Below are 26290 nucleotides of genomic sequence, written 5' to 3' on the forward strand. Positions count from 1 at the left end.
TTCTGTTATATGAGCTTCTGTTTGGCATATATTGTGGTCTGGAGTCCTGTGAATGACTTCTGTAGCGAGGTTTGTTGTTATCTGGTTTATTGTTTCCAGGTGCTTTGTTGAGATTGTATTGCTCTCTATTGCTGTATCTTTGAGTTGGTGATGTGGGTCTATCAAAATTTTGATTTTTGGAGACTGCCTGTTTTTTTCCAACATTCATGAGTTTGGTGACCTTTTTTATGGCAAAATGAACATTCTGTGGTTCTGCTGCGGCATTGAGACGTGAAATGCCCTAGTTTATGACATTTGTTGCATTTGACTTTGTCATCTGACTTATATCTTGCATTTTTGTCTTGAGCAAAGCAGACAAAATTTTCTTCAACAGATGGTTTGACTGACTTGTTTGGATAGGCTGCTTTATATTGTCTGATGATCTTGGTTAATGTCTGTATATCAGTAGGATTTCTCTCTATAATGTAGGATTGAATATCTTCTGAGTGAGCATGGGTAATGTTGTCGATAATAATATGTTGACGAAGAGCTTGGTAACTTTCTTCTATTTTTGCCATGGATACCCATCTATCAAACCACATTGACATATTAGCTACAAAAATTTGAGGATCATCATTTTGCTGTGGCCTTTCATTATAGAATTTCTTTCTATAGTTGGCTGAAGTTGCTCCGTATTGGCGCAGTAGAGCTTCCTTGATATCAGAGTAAGTGCTGCGTTCATTGATGGACAGTTGTGAGCAAATGTTGACAGCTTTGCCAGTCAAAAGGGTGAGGAGTGAGCTCGACCAATGTGCTTCAGGTAGACCGGATGTTGTAGCTATTTCTTCAAATCTTATGAGATACGAGTCCATATTGTCAATGTTTTCGTTGAAAGCCGTTATTTTGTTCATTAATCTGTATTTGTCAAACATACTTGAGTGACCTTGAATTGGAATGCTTTCTTTATTTTCTTTATTTTGCCTTTCGAATTCCATTTTTTCTTTTTCATGTTGTCTTTGCTTTTCGGCGTCTTGCCTTTGTTTTTCAGATTCTTGCCTTTGTTTTTCAGATTCTTGCTCTTGATATTCTTTTTCTTCTTGTTTCTCTGCCCACTGCCACTGGTCTGACTTTGGGATTTGCTTTTCTTTGGCTAATTCTATCAATTCGAAGAATCGTTGTGTTCTAGAACTGGAAGCCATATTTAATTTTTTTGTTAGTTTCTTGTATTGGAGCAAAATGTTCGATATCTGGATTTTGGCATTATCTCAGATATAATAATAATATAGATCTAGTGACAAAGTTCTTGAAGCCTCAATTTGCTAATAAATTCTTGACAGTAGACTTGTAGTTACTGGAGTCGTATGATTGATATATAGACCTATTGAGCCGATGTACTTTTTACTGGTTTAACAGTTGGTTAAATCTGGTCTTCTGTTTACTTTGTGCTGCACAAATGATTATTTACTGGTCTTCTTTATAATGCCAGTTATTTGCTTTACTGGTCTTTTATTTTGCCAGTTATTTGCTTTACTGGTCTTTTTTATAATGCCAGTTATTTACTTTACTGGATTTTTTTATAATGCCAGTTATTTGATTTACTGGTCTTTTATATTGCCAGTTATTTGCTTTACTGGTCTTTTATATTGCCAGTTATTATGTATATTGGTCTTATTCCTTTTGTCAATTACATATAATGATAGATTTCGTGAGTTAGACGTAACTCTAACGAAAATCTTTATAAAAGAATTATCGATAACCAACTGACCTGTTAAACACAGAAATTCTGTCCTCCGTTAAATAAGAATGAGGTTCCTTTGAAGAGTTTTAGAAATTGGTGCTAGATCTTGAATAAATTTCGTTAAAAGTTGTCCATGAACTTTTGTCCCGTCGGAGGTGCCAGATATGTCACAACATGCAGATGGTATGACGTGTTGTTATGCCGGGGATTTTACTTGAATTCAATAGTTAAGAAAATTGACGATCTAGAATCACAATTAACGATCCTTTGATAAAACAAAACTCTGGAACTTTATTTAAATACAACGTAAGTACAGTTTATGTACAAATTACAAATCAATGAGCATGAAACATATTACAAAGGCTTTTCAAACAGAGCTCTTCGAAACGTGACTGTCTACAAGGACATTATTTTATCGACTGACGTTACTTTCTTACTCCCCGCCAATTCTCTGGCGCTAACTCTTTTCAAAAAAATGTCTTTGTTTAATTTCAAATCAACCAATAGAATTCAAACATACTAATCACGTCCCTTGGGTAAATCCTGACGTGTTGTCAAGTGTCTAAATTTGAGGGGTAAATCCCGAGGCTCATGTCGAGGGCTTATATTTTCTTTTAAAAGTGAAATGTACAAACAATTCTATAATGTAATCTGTGACAGTCATGATAGGACAATGTGCCAGTGAACGCTTAGAATCAATATATATTTTTTTAGTTTTGTGTCTTAGAACTAGAGATTGAGAGATTTCATATTAGCACCCGATTGTATTGGTCATAATCAAAGTTTACTCTATTAAACGAGTTACAGTTGTCTTTTTGGTTTTTCGTTCAAGAATAAAATCGAAAAAACTTTTTATAAAAATAAAAGAACAATCACAAATAACATAAATAATATAAAAAAAAAACTTAAAAAAAAAATATTTTAAAGAAAACAACAAACCTTTTATTAAGCTTGTTTGTATCAATTAATTTGGATCATGTATGTAATTAAATTTGTAATAGATCTAGATTAATAATAAAAAAGCATTTATAAAAAAAATAAAAAAGGGCTGAACAACCTAAATTCAAACTCATGACTCAAGCTTTCTCAGGCTTCTCAAGCCAACACAACCACTCTGCTAGTGGAGAGCTTTTGAACATGGAAGATTGTATAGTTATCTACTGTTTCTATAGTCTCGTCACATTTTTCAGGTTTGTGTTCAGCTTATACCATTATCTCACTCAATTACAATTTCTTTCCTTTGTTCAAACAAAATAATTTATTACCAATAATTAATTAACTAATTAGCTAATGTTTTTATTGACTCTTGTGTTGTTAGGTAAAAGAAATAATTCTGCGAATTTTATGCTTAATCCGAGGTTGGATGTGGAAGAAATAACGTGTACAAACTTTGTATCAGAGTTAATATAAGCTTTGTACCAGTCAGACAGACAGAGTGAGTTGATATAAACTTTGTACCAGTCAGACAGACAGAGTGAGTTGATATAAGCTTTGTAAAAAAAAATAAAAGAGAATTAATTGGCATGCAAAATCTGATATTAAAGGCGAAACCAGCGTGTTGGTCTAGCATTGAAACAGGGACCACTCAGCATTTATAAAACCTTTAGTTTAAAAAAAAAAACAGTTGGTGGTGTTGTCCCTAAATTTAGCACACAGAAGTCACGTGATCATTTCACCGAAACAAAGACAATCCCTTCACATGCTCCATGCTCTTAATCCTGTAATGACAAACAACACTGACACAGCCCTTTAGCTGTAGCTGTAAAACAAGAAGCCTTTATATGGAGTCTCTATGTGTTGAGAACAATACATTTATTGTTTTGCCTAACTCAGGTTTTATGAGTTATTAGTTATTATTGTGCCTGGGAACACTGGCAGACTGGGGGGACCATAAATAACAGAATAGCATCTCTTATCTTGGATTGTATTTTTTTCAGTACCTCTATTCACGTCAGATCTTCATGGAACCTAGGTTGGTGGAACCTGGACAACGGATCTCTAGAACGGCTCTAACGATTTTCATAGTTTGAGAAAGAAAGAAATTTTTAAATTTAGCTAGAGAACTTGGTCTAGATCTAGAGCCAACATCGGTTTTGAAAGGATTATCGCGTTCAGGAATTTCCTACTATAAGGCATTATTGATATCATTGGAATATTATAAAGTGTAGTAGGTCTAATCATTCCCTTAACAAAGATTCTTTCACGGTGGGAAGGCGGTAGGGGGCGGGGATTGTTTTCTTACTATCTCTATCTCTTTGATATTGTATTTCAATATTGACTTTAAAATTACATAGTTGTTACTTAAAATGGTAATGTACACAATGTAATGAAATAAATATTTGGATTTTAAAAAAGCTGCGAACTATGAATAATTTGATAGTGAACATAGAGAGATTTTGTAAAAATGACGCTCATGGAAATGTTTTGAACATTAATTTTTCCTTTGGTTTTTAATAATAATAATAACAATAATAATAATCTTTATTGTCCGTAAGGAAATTTGTCTTACAATTTGTGCAATCACTGGCGGATCCAGAACTTTTGAGTGGGGGGGGGGCGATTTTTTTCCAAACCCTAACCCTAATGCCCAGTAAACCCTAACCCTATGCATAAACGTGCGTATATATATATATATATATATATATATATATATATATATATATATATATATATATATATATATATATATTTATATATATGAGAACTTTTAAAAAGCAGCATTTCTCAACCTTTGGTGAAAAACAAAACAACTGGGGCATCGCTATAAGGTTTTCAAGTGGGGTTCGGGGCGAAGCCCCGACGTCAAAAGCGTTTTCTTGCTTTTTTCACTGCAGAAAAGTATTCTCCTGACATTTACAGCTCATTATTCATCAATGGAGTTCGTGGCGAAGCCCCCACGCCAAAAGCGTTTTCTTGCATTCTTCACTATAGAAACGCATTCTCCTGACATCTACAACTCATTATTTATCAATGGAGTTCGGGGCAAAGCCCCGCCGCCAAAAGAGTTTTCTTGCATACTTCACAGAAGAAACGTATTCTCCTGACCTAAAACTCATTATTCATACTATTAAAAAAGGGTCTTTTGAATAATGTTGTACTTGAAAAATATTCTAATATGAATTTATAGGCCCTTAATACATTGCAAAAAATCCGATTTGTTCCTTGAAAAGATAAGATACCCCACATATTTAGATTTTGGCTTTGAGGATCTCCGCCAAAAAAAAATTATTCGATAAATAATATTCAATAAAATCAAAGTATAAATTGTGAGTTATAGTCCCAAATTTATTTAACTAGAAAAATATCAGATTGAGTAAAGGTTAGAAAAAGGCGACTATGAAAAAATGATTTGGGTTTAGAACTCATCTCAATCGTGACTCTTATACTGAAAAATTTCGTTTGAATTCTAATTTTTTGAATGCAAAGTCTTTCTTAAAATAGTTATGATAAATTCATGTGAAATTATATAAACTCTGTCTGGAAATGGGAGGGGGGGGGGTAGAGTGAAAACGATTAATCCTCGCTCCTTTAATAATTTCTGCTAAAGATTGCATTTGGCATTAAAGAATAGGGGTGTGGCGACTCGATATAAGAATTTATTTATAGTATATATAAATTATATTAGTGACAGATGTTTTTGTTTTGTAATTTCCTAACTGTAATACAAAAAGAAAAAAGTATTGGTTTGTCCGATGGGGGAAGGCGATTGCATGAATCGCCCCTCCCACCTGGTACAACCCTTTTTCATTTAAATTTTACTAATGATAAAATTTGAGATTAGAGTGTGGTACGACATAATATACAATGAGTTCACATATCAATATGTAGTTTATATTATATAGATATTCAACTAATTTTGTTCACAAACTATGATTCTCCATAAAAATAGGACCGCCCCCCCACTCAGAGGGCTAGAGTGGGAAGGGCAGTGCATGCAATTTCCCCCTCCCCCAACCTCACCGAAACGGCCAAGATACAAGAAGGCGAGCGACATAATATAAATCTATATATTAATTCAACTAATTTTGTTCACAAACTATGATTTCTCCATTAAAGTAGGACCGCACCCCCCTCAAAAGGTTTAGGTGGGAAGGGCAGTAGAGATAAATTGGCAAACAGGGAACGACATAATACAAAGATCGGTTAAAATATCAGTAACAAGTTTTAATCACATATATATTTAATTGATTCTGCTAGCAAGCTGTGATTTCTACACAGAAATTGGACCGCCCCCCCACTCGAAAGCTTATGGGGGGGGGGGCGGGATTGATACCATCGCCCCCTCTCGACCCCACCAAATCGGCCAACATACTAGAGGGGGGGGAGAGCGAAATAATCTAATAATAGGTTGAAATATAAATAATTAGTATATATTATTAACATAAGTAATGAATTCGTATACAAATTGTGTGAATTCTATACTAAAATTCATAATTCGTCCGCCCCCCCCCGGGGGGGTCGGCCGAGTGGGGGGGGGGGGGCGATCGCCCCTACCGCCCCCCCCCCTGGATCCGCCAGTGTGTGCATTACACCAAACAAAACATTGTAACTAAAAACCAAAATGTACATTCACACCTGACTCACTCATAATTTACATGGGACAAAGTTTATATCAAATTGTTTCTATTTAATGATTTGATTGTCAGGGGAACAAAAGAATGTTTTGTGTCTGTCTTTGCTATCGGTGTCTTGTATCTCTTTTGTAATGGTCAAATCACAAAATCCTGACACAAAGGGTGATTCTTTATTATTTCTAGAATCTTTATAGCTTTTTTATGGATGTTTGTGTCAAACAACTGCCCAAATGGGGTTTGTTTCTTGCCAATGACTTTACCAGCAGCATTTAGGATTCTATGGAGCTTATTTTTTTTAATGCTCAGATTGCCATACCAGGCAGTCATATTAAATAAAACTTAAAATATTGCAGATGTGAGCGTGATAAAAAATAGCCAAGGTCTTTCCACTAACATTAAATGAGGACAGTTTTCTCAGTAATCGTAATCTTTTGATAGGATTGACTGCTTTCCAATCAAAAGAATATTTTAAGCCAAAAATGTTGAACTTAAATTATTCAAGCGAATAGCTCAATATTTCATTGATTGATAAAACTCAATGATATGGTCATTCTAATAATTCAACATTACGTCATTCGTGTAACTCAAAGATAAGTTATTTATATACATTTGGATCACTCATATAACTCAATATAAGATTCTGTCATATAGCCCAATGCTAGGTCATTCATACAGATTATTTTATAACTCGATGCTAAGTCAACAACTGAATGTTTGGTAACTCTGACGGCTTATATTTAATGCTAGATTTTGTTATCAACTCAATGTCAGGATCATTTATTTATCTAAATGTATTTTATTAAAATTGAACTTTGGTGGAAAATTAGTTGAAGCAATATAAATGTATGTACTACAACTATGTGTATTATTGTTAAATTTAACATATATATTTAACGGAATGATAAATAGATGCTAGGTAAAACAAAATATACAAAAAAAAACACTTTATTTATTTATAGTTGGTTACACTTATATCTGAACAATGTGTCAGTAACTGTCTTTTATCCTAAACACAATGTTACATATTATAATCGTCTATTTGTTCACCACTTACCTGTTTTAAAACTGTAAATGAAAATTAGAATCGAACAAATTAATAGTAATGATAGCACACCACTGTAAGGACATGTATTCTTCCTCCTCGATATTTAGATGTTATCGCTGTCCAAGATTTGTGCAGCCAGGTCTAGCACATTGCAAGCTGAACATTATCAAACAGCCAGATAATTAATATAACGCTTTCAAACGTGGCCCACGGGTCACGTGCGAAGTTATTTTTTAATGTATGCTGCCCTTCAAGAATATATTGATGTTAAATATATTAACCAAAATAGTTCGTGTGTTCTACAAAGCTTAATTAACTCATTCTGTCTGTCTAGTACAAATCTTGTACACACTATTTCTCTCACTTATAATACTCGGATCAAGTAAAAATTTTCAGACCTTTTGGTCTATAGGGCAGATGATGTAAAGGTCATCTGTTTCTGTGGCCCATGGTTAACGAGGGTGTCATATGGCCAGCACAACGACCAACCGCCTTTACTTTTCCCCAACTAATGTCAGGTACCCATTAGAGCTGGGTGGACTCAGAGGCGCCCGAAGATCCCTAAATTAAAAATCCCAGTCTTCACCAGGATTCGGTTCGGAAGCCAAGCGCTTTACCAGCCACCACGTCTCTATGATCAGTTAAAAATTGTAGGCAATTATTCGTTGTCTTCAACAAAACATGAATCCATCGGAATTTAGCGATAAGTTAACAGATAAGTGTACATAGTGTTGTTCTTTATAGAAAACAAGGGGATAAGACAAGCAGTAATTGAGTCGTGTTTCCATTACATAAGTATCATGGGCATCTTCATGTCATTTGTTCTTAAGTGTGCATCACTGGCGGATCCAGGGGGTGGGGGTAGTGGCGATCGGGGGGGGGGCGGACGAATTTTAGTAATGAAATTACACAATTTGTATACGAATTTATTAGTTATGTTAATAATATATACTTATTATTTATATTTTAACCTATTTTTAGATTATTTCACACACCCCCCTCTAGTATATTGGCCGATTTGGTTGGATGGGAAGGTAGCGATGGCATCAAACCCGCCCCCCCTCCCGACATAAACATTCGAGTGGGGGGGGCGGTTCAATTTATTTGTAGAAATCACAGCTTGTTAACGGATTCAATTAAATATCTTAAATATCTATATAATAAAAACTTGTTATTGATATTTTATCCGGTATTTATATTCTGTTGTTCCCCTATTAGCCGATTGGGTGGGGGGGGGGGGCGAATACATCTTCTGCCCTTCAAACCTAAACCCTTTAGGGGGGGGGCTGTCCTATTTTAATTAGAAATCATAGTTTTTTAACAAAATTAATTGAATTACAATATAATTTTTATATTATGTCGCTACACTTCTGGTATCTTAGCCGAGTCAGTGAGTTGGGGGGGGGGGGGGGCGATTGCTTTCTCTGCCCTCCCCACTCTAGCCCTCTGTATGGGGATGGTGTGGTCCTATTTTTTTGGAAAAATTATTGATTTTGAACAAAATTAGTTGAATATCTAGATAATGTAAGCTACATATTGAGGTTTTAACCAATGTATATATAATGTCGCACACACACTCTGATCTTAAATTTTATCATTAGTAAATATAACATTGAAAAAGGGTTGTACCAGGTGGGAGGGACGATACATGCAATCACCTTCCGCCCAGCGGACAGACCAATACTTTTATTTTTTGTACTTTAGTTAAGAAATTACAAAATTTAAAAAAAAGCATTGTCACTAATATAATTTATATATGCTATAAATTAAATTCTTTTATCAAGTCGCCCCACCCCTATTCTTTAATACCAAAATGCAATCATTAGCAAAAAATTATAAAAAGGAGCGAGGATTAATGGTTTTTACTCTACCGCACTCTCCCCTTTCCAGACGAAAACATGTCGTTTTAAAACAGAAAAGTCAAATATGACGTCACAGTTTATGTAATTGAATAGGAATTTATCTTAGTTATTTTAGGGCTATTAGGTTAACTTAATTTCTTCTCCCACTTCCGAAATATTTTTTTTAGAGCTTTGAATTATAGTTCTGTAACAAAACAAAGTTACAAACGTGACTATTGAACAAAATGGTATCAGGTCAATTGTTCGCGCATCAATTGTTCGCGCGTCTTGATTAGAATAATTATGACCGTGCCGCTAATAACTTATCATCAAAGGCCTCGGTGTGGTTCAAGTAGAGGGTTAGGGTTAAAGTTAGGGTTAGGGTTAAAGTTAGGGTTAGGGTTAGGGTTGGTAAAGAACCTTTTCTTTCCCTTGTTCGAGATGACCATAGAAAATAATTAAATACCAATAATTTACTAACTAAGGAGTTGTTTTTTTTTTCTATTGATTGTCGTGTTGTCAGATATAGAAATAATTGTGCAAAATTTCAACTTGATCCGAGATTGGGTGTGGGAGAAATAACATGTATAAACTTTTAACCAGGCAGACAGAGTGAGTTGATATAAGCTTTGTAAAAAATATCAGCAGCGTAGAATACAGTTTTAATTTTGTTTTCTTAGAAGCGGATGTTACTCTTGCAGAACTTCCAGTTTGATGACGACAGAGGAAGCTAGTTACAAACTGGGTTTTCTACTATCTCTTTTAGTGATCCTTTTGTTACGTTTGACCTTGGGGTACTTCTTCTAATGTTTGGTTATTTAACTGAATGCAACATCTTGGGCAATGGACACACAGGCTATATTATCGTTCGTGCAATTGTCGGTCTGCCCTCACAGAATGGACCGACGAGGCGGCGACAAAAGTGGCCACGTTGAATAGCAGTAAGACCTTGCATTATTTCATTTATTCCCTTCATTTATTCCCATTATGTTAATGGCTCTTGCTAAACACGTTCTCACAGAAATTTATTTGTACACAATCATAAACATGGTGTCAGCGGCTAATTTATTGATGTATACGGTAGAAATAACTTTTTTGTCACTCTTTTTAAGCGTTTTATTGTACTCTTTCAGTCACCAATTGAAAATGATGGAATACAGTTTTCTATTCGGACTTATTAAGATTACGATAGTACTGTTGATTTTATATTCTAAGATTTCATATAGCCTCTCATCTTAATGTAAAAATACAATACATTGCATCAACTGACCGTACTGACGCATACATGAGTTCAGTTTTTAATATTTCCCTCAGAGAGCCCTGCGCTAAATGGACTTAGCGCTTCTAGTGATGCGACGTTTCTCCCTCAAAAGCTACGGTCTGCGGGCTTTTTCAGTGCACGAACAAAAGGTTTGGAACTCATTCTCATTATTAACTCATTATTTTGTCAAACCTCACATATATATAGGCACTCAGTCGTACCCAATCTTGCGTTTTTCCTACCATAATCTAGTATTTTGCTTAAAAAATTATAATTTCCATGCCAACTGCATTGGCTGCAACATACTATATGGAAGTAATCACTTTTGATATATTTCCATTTATTTTTATTTTTTAATATTTTTTTTCTCTATAGAAAACCTCAGAATTTGCTCTATTCAATTTTAGCTTTATCATCATAGGAATCCTTGGGACTTATGCCTCTTTTCTTTGCCTCCTTTTTGGGCTTTATATGCCTCTTTTATGGGCCCTCTTGCCTCTTTTGTGGGCTTTTTTATTTTAGTGTTGTTTTATGTTAGAGAGCACCGTTTCGATTAAAATATGAAAGATTCAATTGTTCTACTTTATAAAAAAAAAGATATTGGAAGTAAATTTGGTTTATGATAGAAATGTTTGCATAATTCCTTGATACTACTTTTAATGTCGTAACCATCTAGTCGCTTAGTTTAACATTGTAATAAATTATGTGACCTTGAAGGATGACTTTTGGCAGGGATGACTTTTGATATGACCAAACCAGCTCAGTTTTCGTCTCTTCACAGTATTCAGGAGTTCCTCTTTTTTTTTTTTTTTTTTTTTGCCAACCCGAGTGTTGACTTGTGAAAGTACAAACTCATCTGTTTTTCTTTTCCTGGTATCTGATACCCAGCAATTTTCCGTTCAAAGAATTTGTATTACAGCCTCAGAGCTCAGCTTTCAGAGAGACCACTAACGAAAAACACATTTCTAAGTTTACTTTATAGCTAATTTTACTCTTTCAGATTTTCTTTAAGTCGCTCATGACAGCAGATGCCAAGCTTACGCAGGTGTCATCTTGTTATTGATTTTTCATCTCTTGTTATGATCAATATGGATATTGAAATGAATCATTTTCTTCTAATATTTGTCCATTCAATTGTATGCAACAAATTAGGTGTTAAAACAAGAAAACTTTAAAAAGAAAATACTTTAAAGAAAAAAAAAAGCTTATACGAAGTGAAGTTGTATCAATTAATTTGGATCAGTCATCTAATTAAGTTTGTAATAGAGCTAGACCAACAACAATATATCTGTGCGATTAGAAATATTGTTACCAATTGTTTTTTTTTTAGCGCTATATCATGATTTTCGCTTCTCAGTATTCTATGATCGTATCACTTATCTGGACCAGTTGGGAAAAGGAGGGGGGGGAGAAAGAAAGTAAGAAATGGCTATCTGAGTGAAATTTACTGTAATTGCTTTTTAAAAGCATTTATTTAAAAAATAGGGGACATGAGCATTCAAGTCACATACTAACCGCTCTGCTAGTCAAGTGCTTATGAATATAGAAAATTGTATAGTTATCTACTGTTTGTTTTAAACTTACTTTAAACCTGCGACCTATAAAGAGGACTACTTCAGCTTATACTACCACTTTAGTCAAGTACAATTTCTTTCCTTTCAGATATCAAATTTTATAATTAATTACGATAAGTTAATTAACTGGTTGTTGTTTTTTTAACCGATTCTTTTTTTTTCTTAGCTAACTTTTTACCCTACAGACAGACAGAGTTGATATAAACTTTGTAAAAAGACACAAAAGCACAGACATTCTTTTTCTGTAAACACTCATTTTTATTTCGCCAACGCTGAGAATGTGAACCTCTAGAATAAGAATGACCCATTCAATGAAGGTAAGCGCAATAGAGAATTTGTTTGTTCAGTTTGTAATCCAATTAGTGAATATTTTAATTAAATATCTATTTTGCCATATACAAGTTCATTGGTTTTATTTCGTATCATCTAGATTAAAATTGTGTAACAAAAAAAATGCTATATTATTTATCTAGGGAAGAGAGAGTCTAGTATGTGTTGCCACTCAAGTATTGAACCAGACAGCTCAGGAGTAGAGCAAATCCCAATGACGCCATAAATGTACCAGCTCCTGAGGAATACATAAAAAAATATTTAACATTAAGCATAAACTTATATTGCCACTATAAAAAAAGTTAAGTAAAGTCCCCCTCTTAGACCTTGCGATCTATAGGGCAGATGATGTGTTTCTGTGGCCCACGGTTAACGAGGGTGTCATGTGGCCAGCACAAGGACCAACCAGCTTTACATTCCCCAACATACCCCTTAGAGCTGGGTGGACTCAGAGGCACCCAAAGATCCCAGACAAGTCGACCAGGATTCGAACCCAGGACCTCGGTTTGTAAACCAAATGCTTTACGGCTCAGCCACCGCGCCTCCATATTGTCATATTGAGTAAAATCTTTATTAAGGAAACACATATTATATTTTAAGTAAATAAAAATAAACGTCAAATAGAGAGTAAAAAGTATATTCTTAAAGATATTTTTTTTTTTACAATTTTTAGCATTTTATTGAGAAAATAAACTGTTCATGATCTCTGTGTCAGCAATTTAAACAATAATTTAAAAAGCCCAATAACAACATACCTCGCGGTCAGCCTCTGATTGATCCATATATTTACATATATTATATTAAGATTAAGTCAAGTCGTTGTTATAGTCATGATCTTTATGAATAATACTTTTTAAAAAAATAGACCTGAACACTGTAACACAGTTCTTGCAGCCTGAGCGCCAGTAGTAGCCAGACCAGCATTAGCTACCTCTATATCAGTGCATCCATTGGCAGTTGTGACTGTCTTTAAGCAATCAATGTAGCTGCTCAACGAACTGGAAATACACAAACACAAACATTTAAAGTGCTCAACGAACTGGATATTCACCACCTTACACACACAAAGAAGATGTAAGATAATCCTTTCTCTTCAAACTCAAACTCCCGAATTCAACCATATGAACATGTTTTTAAAGTAAATATGTAAAATAAAGCAAAATAAAAAAAGGGCTTATACAAGGGAAAGAACTGCACATGTACAACCATATTTCTCAACATTGTAAGATTTTTTTTCCTTTTTCTATATAAAAAATAATGAATTACCACGAAATAATCAGTTATTTGGTTACTTTTTTTATCGATTCATGTTTTGCTAGTGACTATAAATAACCGTGCAAAGTTTCAATTTAATCTTAGAATAGGAAGCGGGGGGGAGTACAAAATTTGTACCGGACAGAAGGAGGGAGCTGATAGGTAAAAACAAAAAAAAAGACAGTAGCACAAGATTATGTTTAATTAAAGTCAAATGCCGAGTAGTTAGCGTGCAGGAGGCTTAACCTTGAACTTTGTTTACAAAATAAATAAATCGCGAGTGACGTCAATCACTGATATTTTTTTCTCGCGGTGCTCAAAAGGACAAAAATAATAATGCCTAAGACGTCACATCAGGCGAGACCATTCGTGGTAGAAGGCCTGTTGCCACGTGGTACAGACCTGTGACGTCACATCAGGCGAGACCATTCGTTGTAAAAGGCCTGTGGCCACGTGGTACAGACCTGTGACGTCACATCAGGCGAGACCATTCGTGGTAGAAGGCCTGTGGCCACGTGGTACAGACCTGTGACGTCACATCAGGCGAGACCGTTCGTGGTAGAAGGCCTGTGGCCACGTGGTACAGACCTGTGACGTCACATCAGGCGAGACCATTCGTGGTAGAAGGCCTGTGGCCACGTGGTACAGACCTGTGACGTCACATCAGGCGAGACCATTCGTTGTAGAAGGCCTGTGGCCACGTGGTACAGACCTGTGACGTCACATCAGGCGAGACCATTCGTTGTAGAAGGCCTGTGGCCACGTGGTACAGACCTGTGACGTCACATCAGGCGAGACCATTCGTGGTAGAAGGCCTGTGGCCACGTGGTACAGACCTGTGACGTCACATCAGGCGAGACCATTCGTGGTAGAAGGCCTGTTGCCACGTGGTACAGACCTGTGACGTCACATCAGGCGAGACCATTCGTGGTAGAAGGCCTGTTGCCACGTGGTACAGACCTGAGACGTCACATCAGGCGAGACCATTCGTTGTAGAAGGCCTGTGGCCACGTGGTACAGACCTGTGACGTCGCAACGAGCTATAGGTCTAAACAGCCGATAGGTTGTGACGTAACAGATCGGTGTTCAGGCCTTCTATAAGGATTGGGCTTGCATTAAGTGTTTAGAACCATCGATGACCCAAGTCTAGTGAATTGATGTACAAGAACTTAGCCTATTGTCGAGACTCGTTCATTCGGTTCGGACGGCTTGATTTATTTATTTTTTTTGTCCATGGGGGAGGGGGGAGGAGTGTTTCGGATAAGTTGCCCATTCTCCCTTTAATTAAGCTCTCAGCTAATACAGCTCAGCTAAGTTATCTTATTAGATTAAATACACAACACCAGATGGTTTGTTGAACATATTTATTCTTTGAAATAATTTCTCATAAAACTAATTTCTACAAACACCTTAATGTAAAAAGATAGAAGCAGGGTGGGCCTTATGTAAATGGAGGCCCTAAGCAAAGTGAATTAGGTGACCCCAAGTGAAAAAGAAATAAATAGTAAAAAAAGAAAAAAGTAAAGTTCCCTTTTCAGACCTTGCAGTCATTAGGGCAGATGATTTGAAAGTCATCTGTTTCATAGAAAAAAAATAAAAAAAATAATAATAATAAAATTATGCATTTTTTTTTTCAAAAACTACCTGTAACTAAATCTAAACCAATAATTAACTGAAATTCATAAATACCAATTTTAATTTTTAAATGCAAGGGTTCCGTAAGCTTCTTAAACGTATTTGTGCAGATGTCTTAAACCTTCAACAGATCAGACTTGAAATGGAGTTTAGACGTTTCCACCAAAAGGAAGCAACATGGGTAATCTAACAAAGTGTTTCACCCTGAAGTCAGAGAAGAGACTTAAAGCTACTCTAGTTAGAGCTCTGTTATGTATAAGAATTGATCCAAGTTTAGCGATTTTTTTATGTGTGTTCGATTCCTGGGTGAGGCCCCCACCAATTGGAGGCTTTGGGCGGCTGCCTAGTTTGGCTATGCCTAAGGCCGTTCATGACTGGTGGGAAAGATACTGGTCCTGGAGTTAAATGAGATATATGCAACTACAAAAATACAGCTTTGGGATTAAAAGGGTCCGGATAGTCTAGGGCAGTATTTCCCAAACAGTCTTGAACGGAACGGAACACTTCGCACATTCTGAGTACTGTAGATAATAGTCACAATTTTATACCATAGATTTCAAATACTTACGCGCATGTAGAACCACTGTTAGCGCATGTTGGGCAGGCGGCGTAAGTTGACTCTAACATAACTGGAAAATAAGGACACATGTTTTGGGATGATTTTTATAGCTTACACCGGTCATGAAAAACAAATGAGAGATATGTGGATAGATAGATGAAACAATGGACAAGTGGATTGATATGATTGCATGGGCGTAGCCAGGGGGGTTGGGGTTCAACCCCCCCCCCAAAGGAAATCCCCCCCAAAGGGGGGGGGGATTAGAATTTAGTGACTGATTTTTTGCTTGGATTTTGTTTATTATAGGGGAGATTTTAATACTAAACCATCACTTGCCCCAGCGAAACCAAAGCGGTTTTGAGTTTAAAACCCCCTACCAGGGGGGTTCGAGTTTAAAAACCCCTACCAGGGGGGTTCGAGTTTAAAACCCCCTAAGAGGGTTTTTGCATTTAACTCACCCTCTTCTATAAAACAAAACAAAAAAAATGCAAACGAAAATCCCCAAATTTCAAGAGCACAGTTAAGGAAGATTTTGATTTTAAAACCACCTCTAAAATTTACGATAAATCCCCTCTTCAATATAAAAAAAAAGCTAATTACGCACTCAAAATGTTATGAGCGTAGCTAAATGGGTTTTGAAGGTAAAAAAAAATACCTCTTTAATAATAAAAACAAAGCAAATTATACACTCAAAATGTTATGAGTGTAGTCAAAGGGGTTTTGAGTTTAAACTCCCCTCCAGTGGAATTGGAAGCTAAAAAGTACCTCTTCAATATAAATAAAAGCAAATTACATACTAAAATTATTTGAGCGTAGCCAATCCAATCCGGGGTTTTGAGTTTAAACCCCTCTTCTACAGATGTTTTTTTTTAAAGTTTAAAATCCCTACAGAGCATTTTGAGGTGGAAAACCCCCAACAGATGATTTTAACGATAAAACTTCTCTTTTCGATATAAAATCTAAAGCCAACTACAGTTTCCTAATTCCAAGAGCCTAGCCAAGAGAGGTTACACATTTCTACCAGTGGCTGGGATCGTTAATAAAGTGCAATGAATAGTCATCTGCCGAAATTGAAAAAGACTAAATGTGGCTCAACAAATATAGCTAAGACGGATTTTAGGATCGGGTCTAAATCAAGGAAATCCTATGCCGAACTGGGAGTCGACCCCTTAGTAGATTGTGAGAGAGCAACGCATGAGGTTTGCGGGACATGTTCTCCGACAAAATGAATTACGCATAAGAAGAGTTGTAATGATATCCTAGTACAACTTGACGCCACTCATTCATGGAGGTCCTCATGACAGGTGGGAAGAGGCTTCAGACATTACCAGTGAGAGATTTTTATGGAAACAGCTTGACGTCAAATGCTCCGAACGGCGCGGGAGGGTCTAAGTCATTAAGAATAGCACATTAGGTTTTTGAAATAAAACTATTTAATAGCAGGAAAATGCAGTGTAGATACCTCAGAATATGCATTTTGTTGGCTTTCAATACCAGAAATAGTGCTTGGCGGCGGGGCTTCGCCCCGCGCTGGGTGAGCTCCTAGCGCTCCCTCAGACCCCATTGCTACTAATGGCGGGGAATCTACAATTTTATGGAAACAGCTTGACGGCAAATGCGCCGACGGCAAATGCGCCGACGGCAAATGCGCCGAACGGTGCATTTGGGTCTAAGTCAGTAAGGATTGTGTTTTTGAAATAAAACTGTTTAATAGCAGAAAAATGCAGTGTAGATACCTCAGAATACGCATTTTGTTGGCTTTCAATACCAGAAATAGTGCTTGGCGGCGGGGCTTCGTCCCGCGCTGGGGGAGCTCCTAGCACTCCCCCAGACCCCCTTGCTAGTAACGGCGAGGAATCTACAATTTTTCCACTAACTCAAGGAAGAACCTATTCTAGGGCACAATAAACATCTTCCGAAAGAATGAAGGGTCAGAATGTAATAAAGATTATGTACACACACACACACATAAATACATATAAAGTATCTTGTTCGCAAAGGGGGGGGGGTCGGGGGGGATAGAAAAATCCCCCCTACCCCCCCCCCCCCGCCCGAAAAAAAATCCTGGCTACGCCCATGTATGATTGATATGATTGTTGACATTGATATGATTGTTGAGATTGATATAATTGTTGAGATTGATATGATTAATATGATTGATATGATTGATGAGATTGATGAGATTGATATGATTGATATGATTGATGAGATTGATATGATTGATATGATTGATATGATTGATATGATTGATATGATTGATATGATTGATATGATTGATATGATTGATATGATTGATATGATTGATATGCTATTTCTAGCTACTGTGGCCGATTAGGAACTTCTTGGACCAGTGGTAAGACTGAGCAGTCATAGCTTCTGTAGCTCAGAAATCTGTGTCACTTGGGGATCGAGGCGTAACCAATCGTCACAGAATGCCTCACCACTGACCTGCAACATCACAACTTGTGGGCTGTGAAGACCAGTAGCTCGTTGCCACGTCGTACAGGCCTGAGACGTGGCAAAACGCTATTGGTCTAATTTGCCCACAGGTTGTGACGTTGCAGTTCATTGTTCAGACCAAATCGACGAGTGCTACTATCCACAAACTCCTAGAGTGTGGAGGGTGGGGAGGGGAGGAGATCAAACAAATTAAAACTAAATATAAATAATTACTATATAGTATTAAGATAAGCAAATAGCTTTAAACACAAATTGTATGATGTCTCTTCGAGAATTCGCCCGTCGCCCCCCCTTTTTTTTTTGTTTCAAAGGTGGATCCGCAGGTGTCTTGTAGCTCCCTGTTTCATTAGATAACTGAAGAACAGATGATATTCATTGTCATGGTGGTTTATGATCTAGATCATCCAGAAAGGATGATGTTCATTGTCATGGGGGTTTATGATCTAGGTCATCAAGAAAGAATGATGTTGCTGAGGTTGATGATGTTATTGAGACTGATGAATGCTAATGAATGGGATGATATTAATTGTGGTAGTGATGATGTTGGTAATATAAATGAGGTAGAAAGTTTTGACGAGAGCGATGATAGTGTTGACATTGATGAGGTTAAAGATGTTAAACATGATGATAATGTTTATACGTCCGGCGACGTTGATGACGATTGACACATTGACGACAGTGATGATGACTCGTGATAAGATTGATGAGAAAGGCGTCTGGGAATAATAATGTTAAAAAAGAGTAGAGGATCTTGATGCCAATTATACTGGTGAAGTTGAAGATGTTAATGATGTTGAAGAGATGTATGATGTTTTTAATGTCAACTAGAAGGATACTGTTTATGATATTGATAACGGTTATTCATGGGTCAATTTGTTTGATACTTTGTTTGATTTAGGAAATGTATTGATTTAGCGCTTTGGAATATGAAGCAATTATCACTTAGAACTTGGTATATGTGATGTATGATTAAACGAACATAATCCTAACTTAAGTAAAGTACTGAGTAACTCAGATCAAATTACAAAAAGGTAACGATACACATACCTACAGCAACGACCAAGGCGAGAACTAACAACTTTGCCATGATTCTCTCTCTGTGATCTAATGGGAAAATGTAAAAAAAAAAAAAATTAATGATAAATGAATAAACAAACACAAATTTTAAAATATGTTTTTAACAAACGACAACACTTCCTTGATTCAATGATTTCTTTCTACTAATTATTAATGAATATTACATATTTTTAATAATAAAACATTTTGTCCCCCGCCTAAATTCCCCAAACCGCAAGGAAAAGAAATTCTGGTTAAGCGAATGTATAAATCTACTAGACTGTATATTATTCTAATGCTAGACCTTTACATCTAGACCTAGAAGACGGTACCAAAATGTTCCTGAACATTCATTTATCAGACTCTTCTACATGCAGAAATACCCGAAGATGTAATCTGTCCAAGATAAAGATGTTCTAATCCTAAGCCAAATTTAAATTAATTTCTTTTTATACTTTGAAAAATTATAACGGTCAAACGAGAGTTTTCCATGTGTGGCCGATAAGCTAATAATTCTTTTCCCATCGATATTTATCAACTGAAATTTCTTGGAAAATCATTAGACCCGTTTTCGAGAACCGTGTCCACCCACCCAGGTTTTGCCCACTCCGATTGTGTGACCTGAGTAGAGGTACTGTAATAAACTGTGCTGTAAAAATGTGCATGTCCAATGTTAATTCTGTATTGTCAATAGAGGCAGTGTAACATAGAACAAAAGCAAAGACGTCCTCCATTACCAAGTTTCATTTTTTTTTATAATCTATATTACGAGAAGGTTGCTGATTGCAAAGTGATAGGCTTACTAACCGAGCGCTCTTAAGTTCGAATCCGGTGAAGACTGGAAATTTTAACTTTTTTTTTTGTTTAGAAAGACCCTGAATCAAACTCTAATGGAGTGAAGGTGGCATTTTTTTTTATTTCTTTTGTACTCGTCAACAATGTCAACAATAGTTCATGGAAACAACTGAGCTTTATATTTAGATCGTAAGGTTTGAAAGGGTTACTTTTACTTTTTACCATTAAAAAAATGTGTGGTGTGTGTGTGTGTCTGTGGTATTTGTCACATCGTAAATTAACATAGTATTGTGTTTATTGATCACGAGCATAGTTTTGTGTTTATTGATCACGAGCATAGTTTTGTGTTTATTGATCACGAGCATAGTTTTGTGTTTATTGATCACGAGCATAGTATTGTGTTTATTGATCACGAGCATAGTTTTGTGTTTATTGATCACGAGCATAGTTTTGTGTTTATTGATCACTAGCATAGTATTGTGTTTATTGATCACGGGCATAGTATTGTGTTTATTGATCACGAGCATAGTATTGTGTTTATTGATCACGAGCATAGTATTGTGTTTATTTCTACGAACGTGTCAACACAAAACTATTAGTATCTTAAATAAAAAAAAGAAATTGTGCATTATATCGAACTAATTCCACAGTCAAAGAGTTAACACAACTCAACGTATTGAAATAAGATATAGATAAAGATTCTTTTCAATGGGCACGAGGTATGAACACTCACCACAACGTCACTACTTTAATGATCAATCCAAGTCCAGCGTTATTGTCAACCAAGTGATAGGAAATATGTTTATATAGTGCCATCGAAGTTGTCCCCAAACAAACGGGGCAACTCTTGGCAACATTTGTTCTGTCATTACCTAGCAACCACTCACCCGTAGACAAATAAAAAAATCCATTTTAAAACCAACCATTTCGCAAGCGTGACGCTATAGTTAACTATCATGTTTCTAATGCCATTGTTGACTCTGATTTCTCTTTTTGTATGTAGATCTCAAGATAGTCATCTACTTCAGGAGAATTTAGGACATTCTGATTCATTCAAACTTGTGTTGTCTTTATATGAGAAAAGAGTCCTAGTAAACACAACAAATTTCCATAAGGATCGATAAAGTAGTTTTAGTCTTAGTCTTAGTCTTAGTCTTAGTCTTAGTCTTAGTTTTAGTCTTAGTCTTAGCCTTAGTCTTAGTTTTAGTCTTAGTCTTAGTCTTAGTCTTAGTCTTAGTCTTAGTCTTAGTCTTAGTCTTAGCCTTAGTCTTAGTCTTAGTTTTAGTCTTAGTAATATATGTCCTAGTTTATAAACAAGAAAAATATAAAAAATCCATAGAGTGACTGTTTTTCTCTTAAAAATTAATGAATGTTAAATTAAAAAACGAAACATTTCTTTCATCTTGCTTCTACCCCATTCTCACCGCAAAAGAATCCTGGGTAAGCGAATGTATAGATCTAGTACACTTTATAATAATATTCAAATGATTATTGAAATGATAAATATTTAGAGCTAGACTGAAAAGACGATGCCCTTAATTTTCCTAAACATTAATTTATTAAACATTTAAATCAATAAAGTTTCACATTCGGAAATTCCCGAAAGCGATAGTCCTTTCTAGAACCATGATAGTCCTTTCAAAACCGATTTTAGATCTAGACCTAGATTTACATATCTTGCCAAGTTTAAATTTATTTCATTGTTGTTCATAAAAAAATGATAACAGTCAAACCAGAGTTTTACCCGCAATGCCAACGAGCTATTAATTCTTTTCTTAGCAATATACATCAACATCAACTAATGCAGAAAGAGTTTACAAAAAGTATATAAAAATTAAACACTTAACCCAAAAAGTAAGCAGACAGCTGCAGAGTGAATACATAAACAATGTAATATCTAAAGATAACAACAAAACCTATGGTCATACATTAAGTCTAAGAAAATGGAAACAACAGGTATAGCGCCATTAAAAGATGAACAGAACATAATACATAATGATAATGAAACTAAAGCAAACATCCTAAACAAATACTTTGCATCAGCATTCTCAGCCCCAGGAGACAAAGACATATTACTGAATTTCAACCAAGTAGACAACATAGAAGATATAGTAGTACAAGAAAATGGAATTCAAAAACTATTAGCCAACACCAAACCAAATAAAGCGTCTGGATCTGATGATATTCCAGCTAGATTACTCAAAGAACTAAGCAATGAGCTAGAAGGACTGGAAAGAAGCTAATGTCACCCCCCTATTTAAAAAAGGAGAAAAATCTGACCCAGGAAACTACAGACCAGTATCACTTACCAGCATCACATGTAAAATCCTAGAACACATAATATGTAGCAACATCATAAACCACTTAGACAAACATAATGTCCTCACACCATACCAACATGGCTTTAGGAAATATAGATCATGTGAAACACAGCTAATAGGACTAATTGATGATTTTTCAAAAGGTTTAGATAATAGTGAACAAATAGATGCTATCTTACTAGATCTTTCTAAGGCTTTTGACAAAGTTCACCACCCTAGTTTGCTTAAAAAATTAAAATATTTCGGCATTAATGGTCCACTGCATCAGTGGATTAAAGATTTTCTGATAGGGAAAGAACAAACTGTAATAATAAATGGCTTCTAAATCAACACCGATAACAGTAAACTCAGGTGTACCTCAATGAACAGTCTTGGGTCCACTACTATTTTTAATTTACATAAATGATTTACCAAATTGCAGTACTTCAGGAACAAAAGTCAGATTATTTGCAGACGATTGCATAATAAATAGAACAATAAAAACAACACAAGACACAGATATTTTACAAAGAGAATTAGTTTAATTACTGAAATGGGAATCAAATTGGAGCATGTCTTTCCACCCAGAAAAATGTCAGTTGTTAAGAGTAACAAAAAAACTAAAACAAATTAATTCCACTTATCTTATTCATGGCAAACCAGTAACACAGACTAAAAACGCAAAATACCTAGGTGTTATAATAAATGAAAAACTGTCATGGAATCCACATATTGATGAAACAACAAAAAAATCAAACAAAGCATTAGGATTTATTAAAAGAAATTTCTATAAATCAAATAAGAAGATAAAACTAAAATGTTATTTAACCTTGGTTAGGCCAATAATAGAATATGCATCCTCCGTTTGGGACCCCTCAACTCAAGAAAACATTAAGAAACTGGAACAGACACAAAATAGAGCAGTGAGATTCATAACAAACGAATATTCACATTTGACCAGAGTAACACCTTTGGTGAAATCACTTAATTTGGAAAGCCTTCAGGACAGAAGGCTCAAAAGTAAAGTAGTAATCATACATAAAACACTGAACCATAATCTTCAAATACAAAAACAAAATTTAATAAAATACTCTGAAAGACACAAAGATAAAGGCACATTCCTCGTCCCATATGCTAGGACAAATTTGTACAAATACTCCTTCTTCCCTAGTGCACGGAATGAGTTGCCTGAGCTAGCCAGTGACTTGGCAGAATTTAAGTCATTGGTTAATATGCATGACTAAATGCATGACGCGTAGGACGTAATCATCTTCTTTTTTTGAAGTAACGTCTGTATTATATAAGATAAGAAGATAACTGTTGAATTTCTAGAAAAATCGTTAGAGCCGTTATTTTTTCGAGTCCAGGTTTCTCCGCCCTCCTATGAAGCTCTGACCTGAATAGAGGTATTGTAAAAATATTTATTTTTCTCTTCATCGGTATGGTCAATAATTTCCTCTGCAGTTGGGAGTTAGGATTTGAGAGGTAGAGGCAGCGTTTATAATACGTGGGGTGGGAAGGGGGGGGGTCTAGAGTTACAAATCACAAAGAATAGAGAACAAAGCCTTACATAGAAGGATTAAATAAAAAGATAGGAATCGTTAAAAACTACGCTGGAAAGTATTTGATTAATAAGACGTCGATAAATCAAATGAAGTAGTTCAGTGTTTCTCAGACCTTGCCTTGTGATGGCCCACCCACCCTAAGAGAGAACTTTACCTTCAAGCACAAGCTTGAGATTGTATGGGGAGCGCTGGAAGTAGTCCTGGACGGAGCTCGGGTGTCAAGCAGTTTCCAGAATTTTGAGCTACAAAAATTCATTCTCCTCTTGCGTGCTATGTAGAAGATAAAACTAGACGTCCCATTTTTGTGTGTGTGTTACATTTTGAAACATTAATAGTAATAAATATGTTTTTTTAAAATCTATTTCCCAATATTAGTCTGTAACAATGCAAGCGGATGTTCAGTTTCTTGATGGAAAAAAAAAGACGTTCATCCCCCCCCCCGGTCCTTTCTTCAGTTTGTGGCACTTCACGTGTTGAGAAACACTTGACCATATTTATCTTAACTTGTGTGGATATGATTGTCACTGAATACAATGGAGAGTCTATGTGTTTGTTTTGTCTACTGTGGTTTGGTGATCTATCACACACTCTCCAAAAAAAAAAAAAATTTGACAAGCTTTGAGTAACAGGTCTGATAGGAACAGCTTCAAATACAACACCACTGTTTATATACAGGGCGCGGCATAAAGATATCCCACTTTTTGAATGAATCTGCCAAAAGAACCCAACTATCAAGAAAACAATGTTTATATTTTTGAAAAGTATATTAAAAAAAACAGTTTTGTTTTAATTTGTTTTCACAATTGTTTTCTTGCCTGGTACAGCTACATTTCGACTGAGCTCAAAGCGTCGCTATTATAGATAGGTTGTTTTTATTATGTGCTTCAAACAGATAGGTTGTTTTCATTATATATGCTTCAAACAAAGTCAGGATGTTCACCTGTCCAATTCATGATGGCTTGTGAAAAAGAAAGACAAAATGTTACAATGATTGAAAAGGAAGTAATGAATGAAACATACGGTGCCCCTTCCAAATGTGGGAGATCTTCATGTCCCACCCTATGTAAGGACACCACTGTTTTTTGAATAAGGACACCAGTGTTTTATGTATAAGGACACCAGTGTTTTATGTATAAGGACACCACTGTTTTATGTATAAGGACACCACTGTTTTATGTATAAGGACACCACTGTTTTATGTATAAGGACACCACTGTTTTATGTATGTAATTGTGCTTGTATTCTAATGTAACCTGTTAGCCGTGACCAGTCTGGTACTGTGTCACCGTGTGCGTTACATATCAGGCGTGATGTATTGAAACAAAGCTTATAAGGCTATGAGTTTATTTCATGTATTTCAGTATTCAACAGCAAGACCACACACTATATATATAAACTTATTTAGGAGTGAGTTGATATGTTTAAACAGGTATTTATGGACCGAACACCACATTTAACCCAGAAGATATACATAAATATAATTAAATATGATTGCTGGATAATATGTCATAAAAAAAAAACAGACAACATCCTACTTGAGGCAAAAGCTTGTTAGACTGATGAGAAAGGAGGCCATTGATCCTTGGCTTGACTTGTGGTAATCCTAGAGACGATCATCCACTCGGGGCTCATTCTAGGTACTCAAAATTCTAAAGTTCCTTTTTGTTGAGAATGTCGCCCACCGACTTCTACATCTGGATCTATAGGCCTCATGGGCGTAGCCGGGAAGGAGATAGAATTTTATAAACGCTTAACAAGGAAATTTTTTTTTCTGGGAGAAGACATTGGGGCAGGGTAAAAGTGTTTTTTTTTTTAAATGAATCATTTATTTTTTAATAGATCAAAATCATCCGCTCTTGTAAAGGTTGGCTAGCTGTACAAAGGTGGTATTGTCCTTTTGTTTTTAACGCAGAATATTATATTAGGTGTTCAGATAAATTATAAGACTTCCCTTCGAAAGAGAAGATAATTACGTCCTACTCGTATCGCAGTGTTAATCTAGCCGAGCATGTTATTAGAGACTTAAGCTCTGTTTGAAGGCATTGGGTTTTCCTTACCGATTCGGGTAACATGTTCCATGCTCTAAGGGCACTAGGAAAGAAGGAACACTTGTGTGGATTTGTAGCAGTCTATGGAATCGGAAATATGGACATACGTGGAGGAGGGGGGGGGGGAGGCCTCAAAAGTTGAGAATCTAAAGGGGCAACTTCTTCCAAAACTATACAAGAAGATGTCTCTCTGCCTCTCTCTCTTTCTCTCTCTCTCTCTCTCTCTCTCTCTCTCTCCGTGTCTGTGTGTGTGTGTGTGCTTTTATTAAAACGCAC

At 35.8% G+C, this 26290-nt stretch overlaps 2 protein-coding genes across 2 annotated transcripts in view; both read right to left on the reverse strand.

Moving 5' to 3' along the window:
* Positions 1 to 7480, reverse strand: part of LOC106073776 (uncharacterized) — an 80758-nt gene extending 73278 nt beyond the window's left edge. Inside the window, exon 1 of the mRNA XM_056015324.1 lies at positions 7346 to 7480. The gene's annotated coding sequence lies outside the window, so the exon portion shown is untranslated. The remainder of the gene's footprint in view (positions 1 to 7345) is intronic.
* A 4766-nt stretch (positions 7481 to 12246) lies between these two features.
* Positions 12247 to 20892, reverse strand: LOC106050416 (uncharacterized). Its single transcript, XM_056015333.1, has 5 exons — positions 20835 to 20892; positions 19298 to 19354; positions 15800 to 15860; positions 13210 to 13340; positions 12247 to 12580 (listed from the first exon to the last, which is right to left on the reverse strand). The coding sequence occupies exons 2-5, from the start codon at positions 19335 to 19337 to the stop codon at positions 12498 to 12500; spliced, it is 315 nt and encodes a 104-aa protein (XP_055871308.1). The 5' UTR covers positions 19338 to 19354; positions 20835 to 20892; the 3' UTR covers positions 12247 to 12497.
* Between the last annotated feature and the right edge of the window lie 5398 nt (positions 20893 to 26290).

Source organism: Biomphalaria glabrata, chromosome 17, assembly GCF_947242115.1.
Source record: "Biomphalaria glabrata chromosome 17, xgBioGlab47.1, whole genome shotgun sequence".
Lineage (NCBI taxonomy): Eukaryota > Metazoa > Mollusca > Gastropoda > Planorbidae > Biomphalaria > Biomphalaria glabrata.

Excerpts from the sequence above, each read along its gene's own strand:
- LOC106050416 (XM_056015333.1), bottom strand. The coding sequence starts at position 19,337 with ATGGCAAAGTTGTTAGTTCTCGCCTTGGTCGTTGCTGTAG. Across the intron at positions 15,861-19,297 it reads CGCCTTGGTCGTTGCTGTAG|TTATGTTAGAGTCAACTTAC; the intron begins GTATGTGTATCG and ends CTTATTTTCCAG. Across the intron at positions 13,341-15,799 it reads AACAGTGGTTCTACATGCGC|TTCGTTGAGCAGCTACATTG; the intron begins GTAAGTATTTGA and ends GTGTATTTCCAG.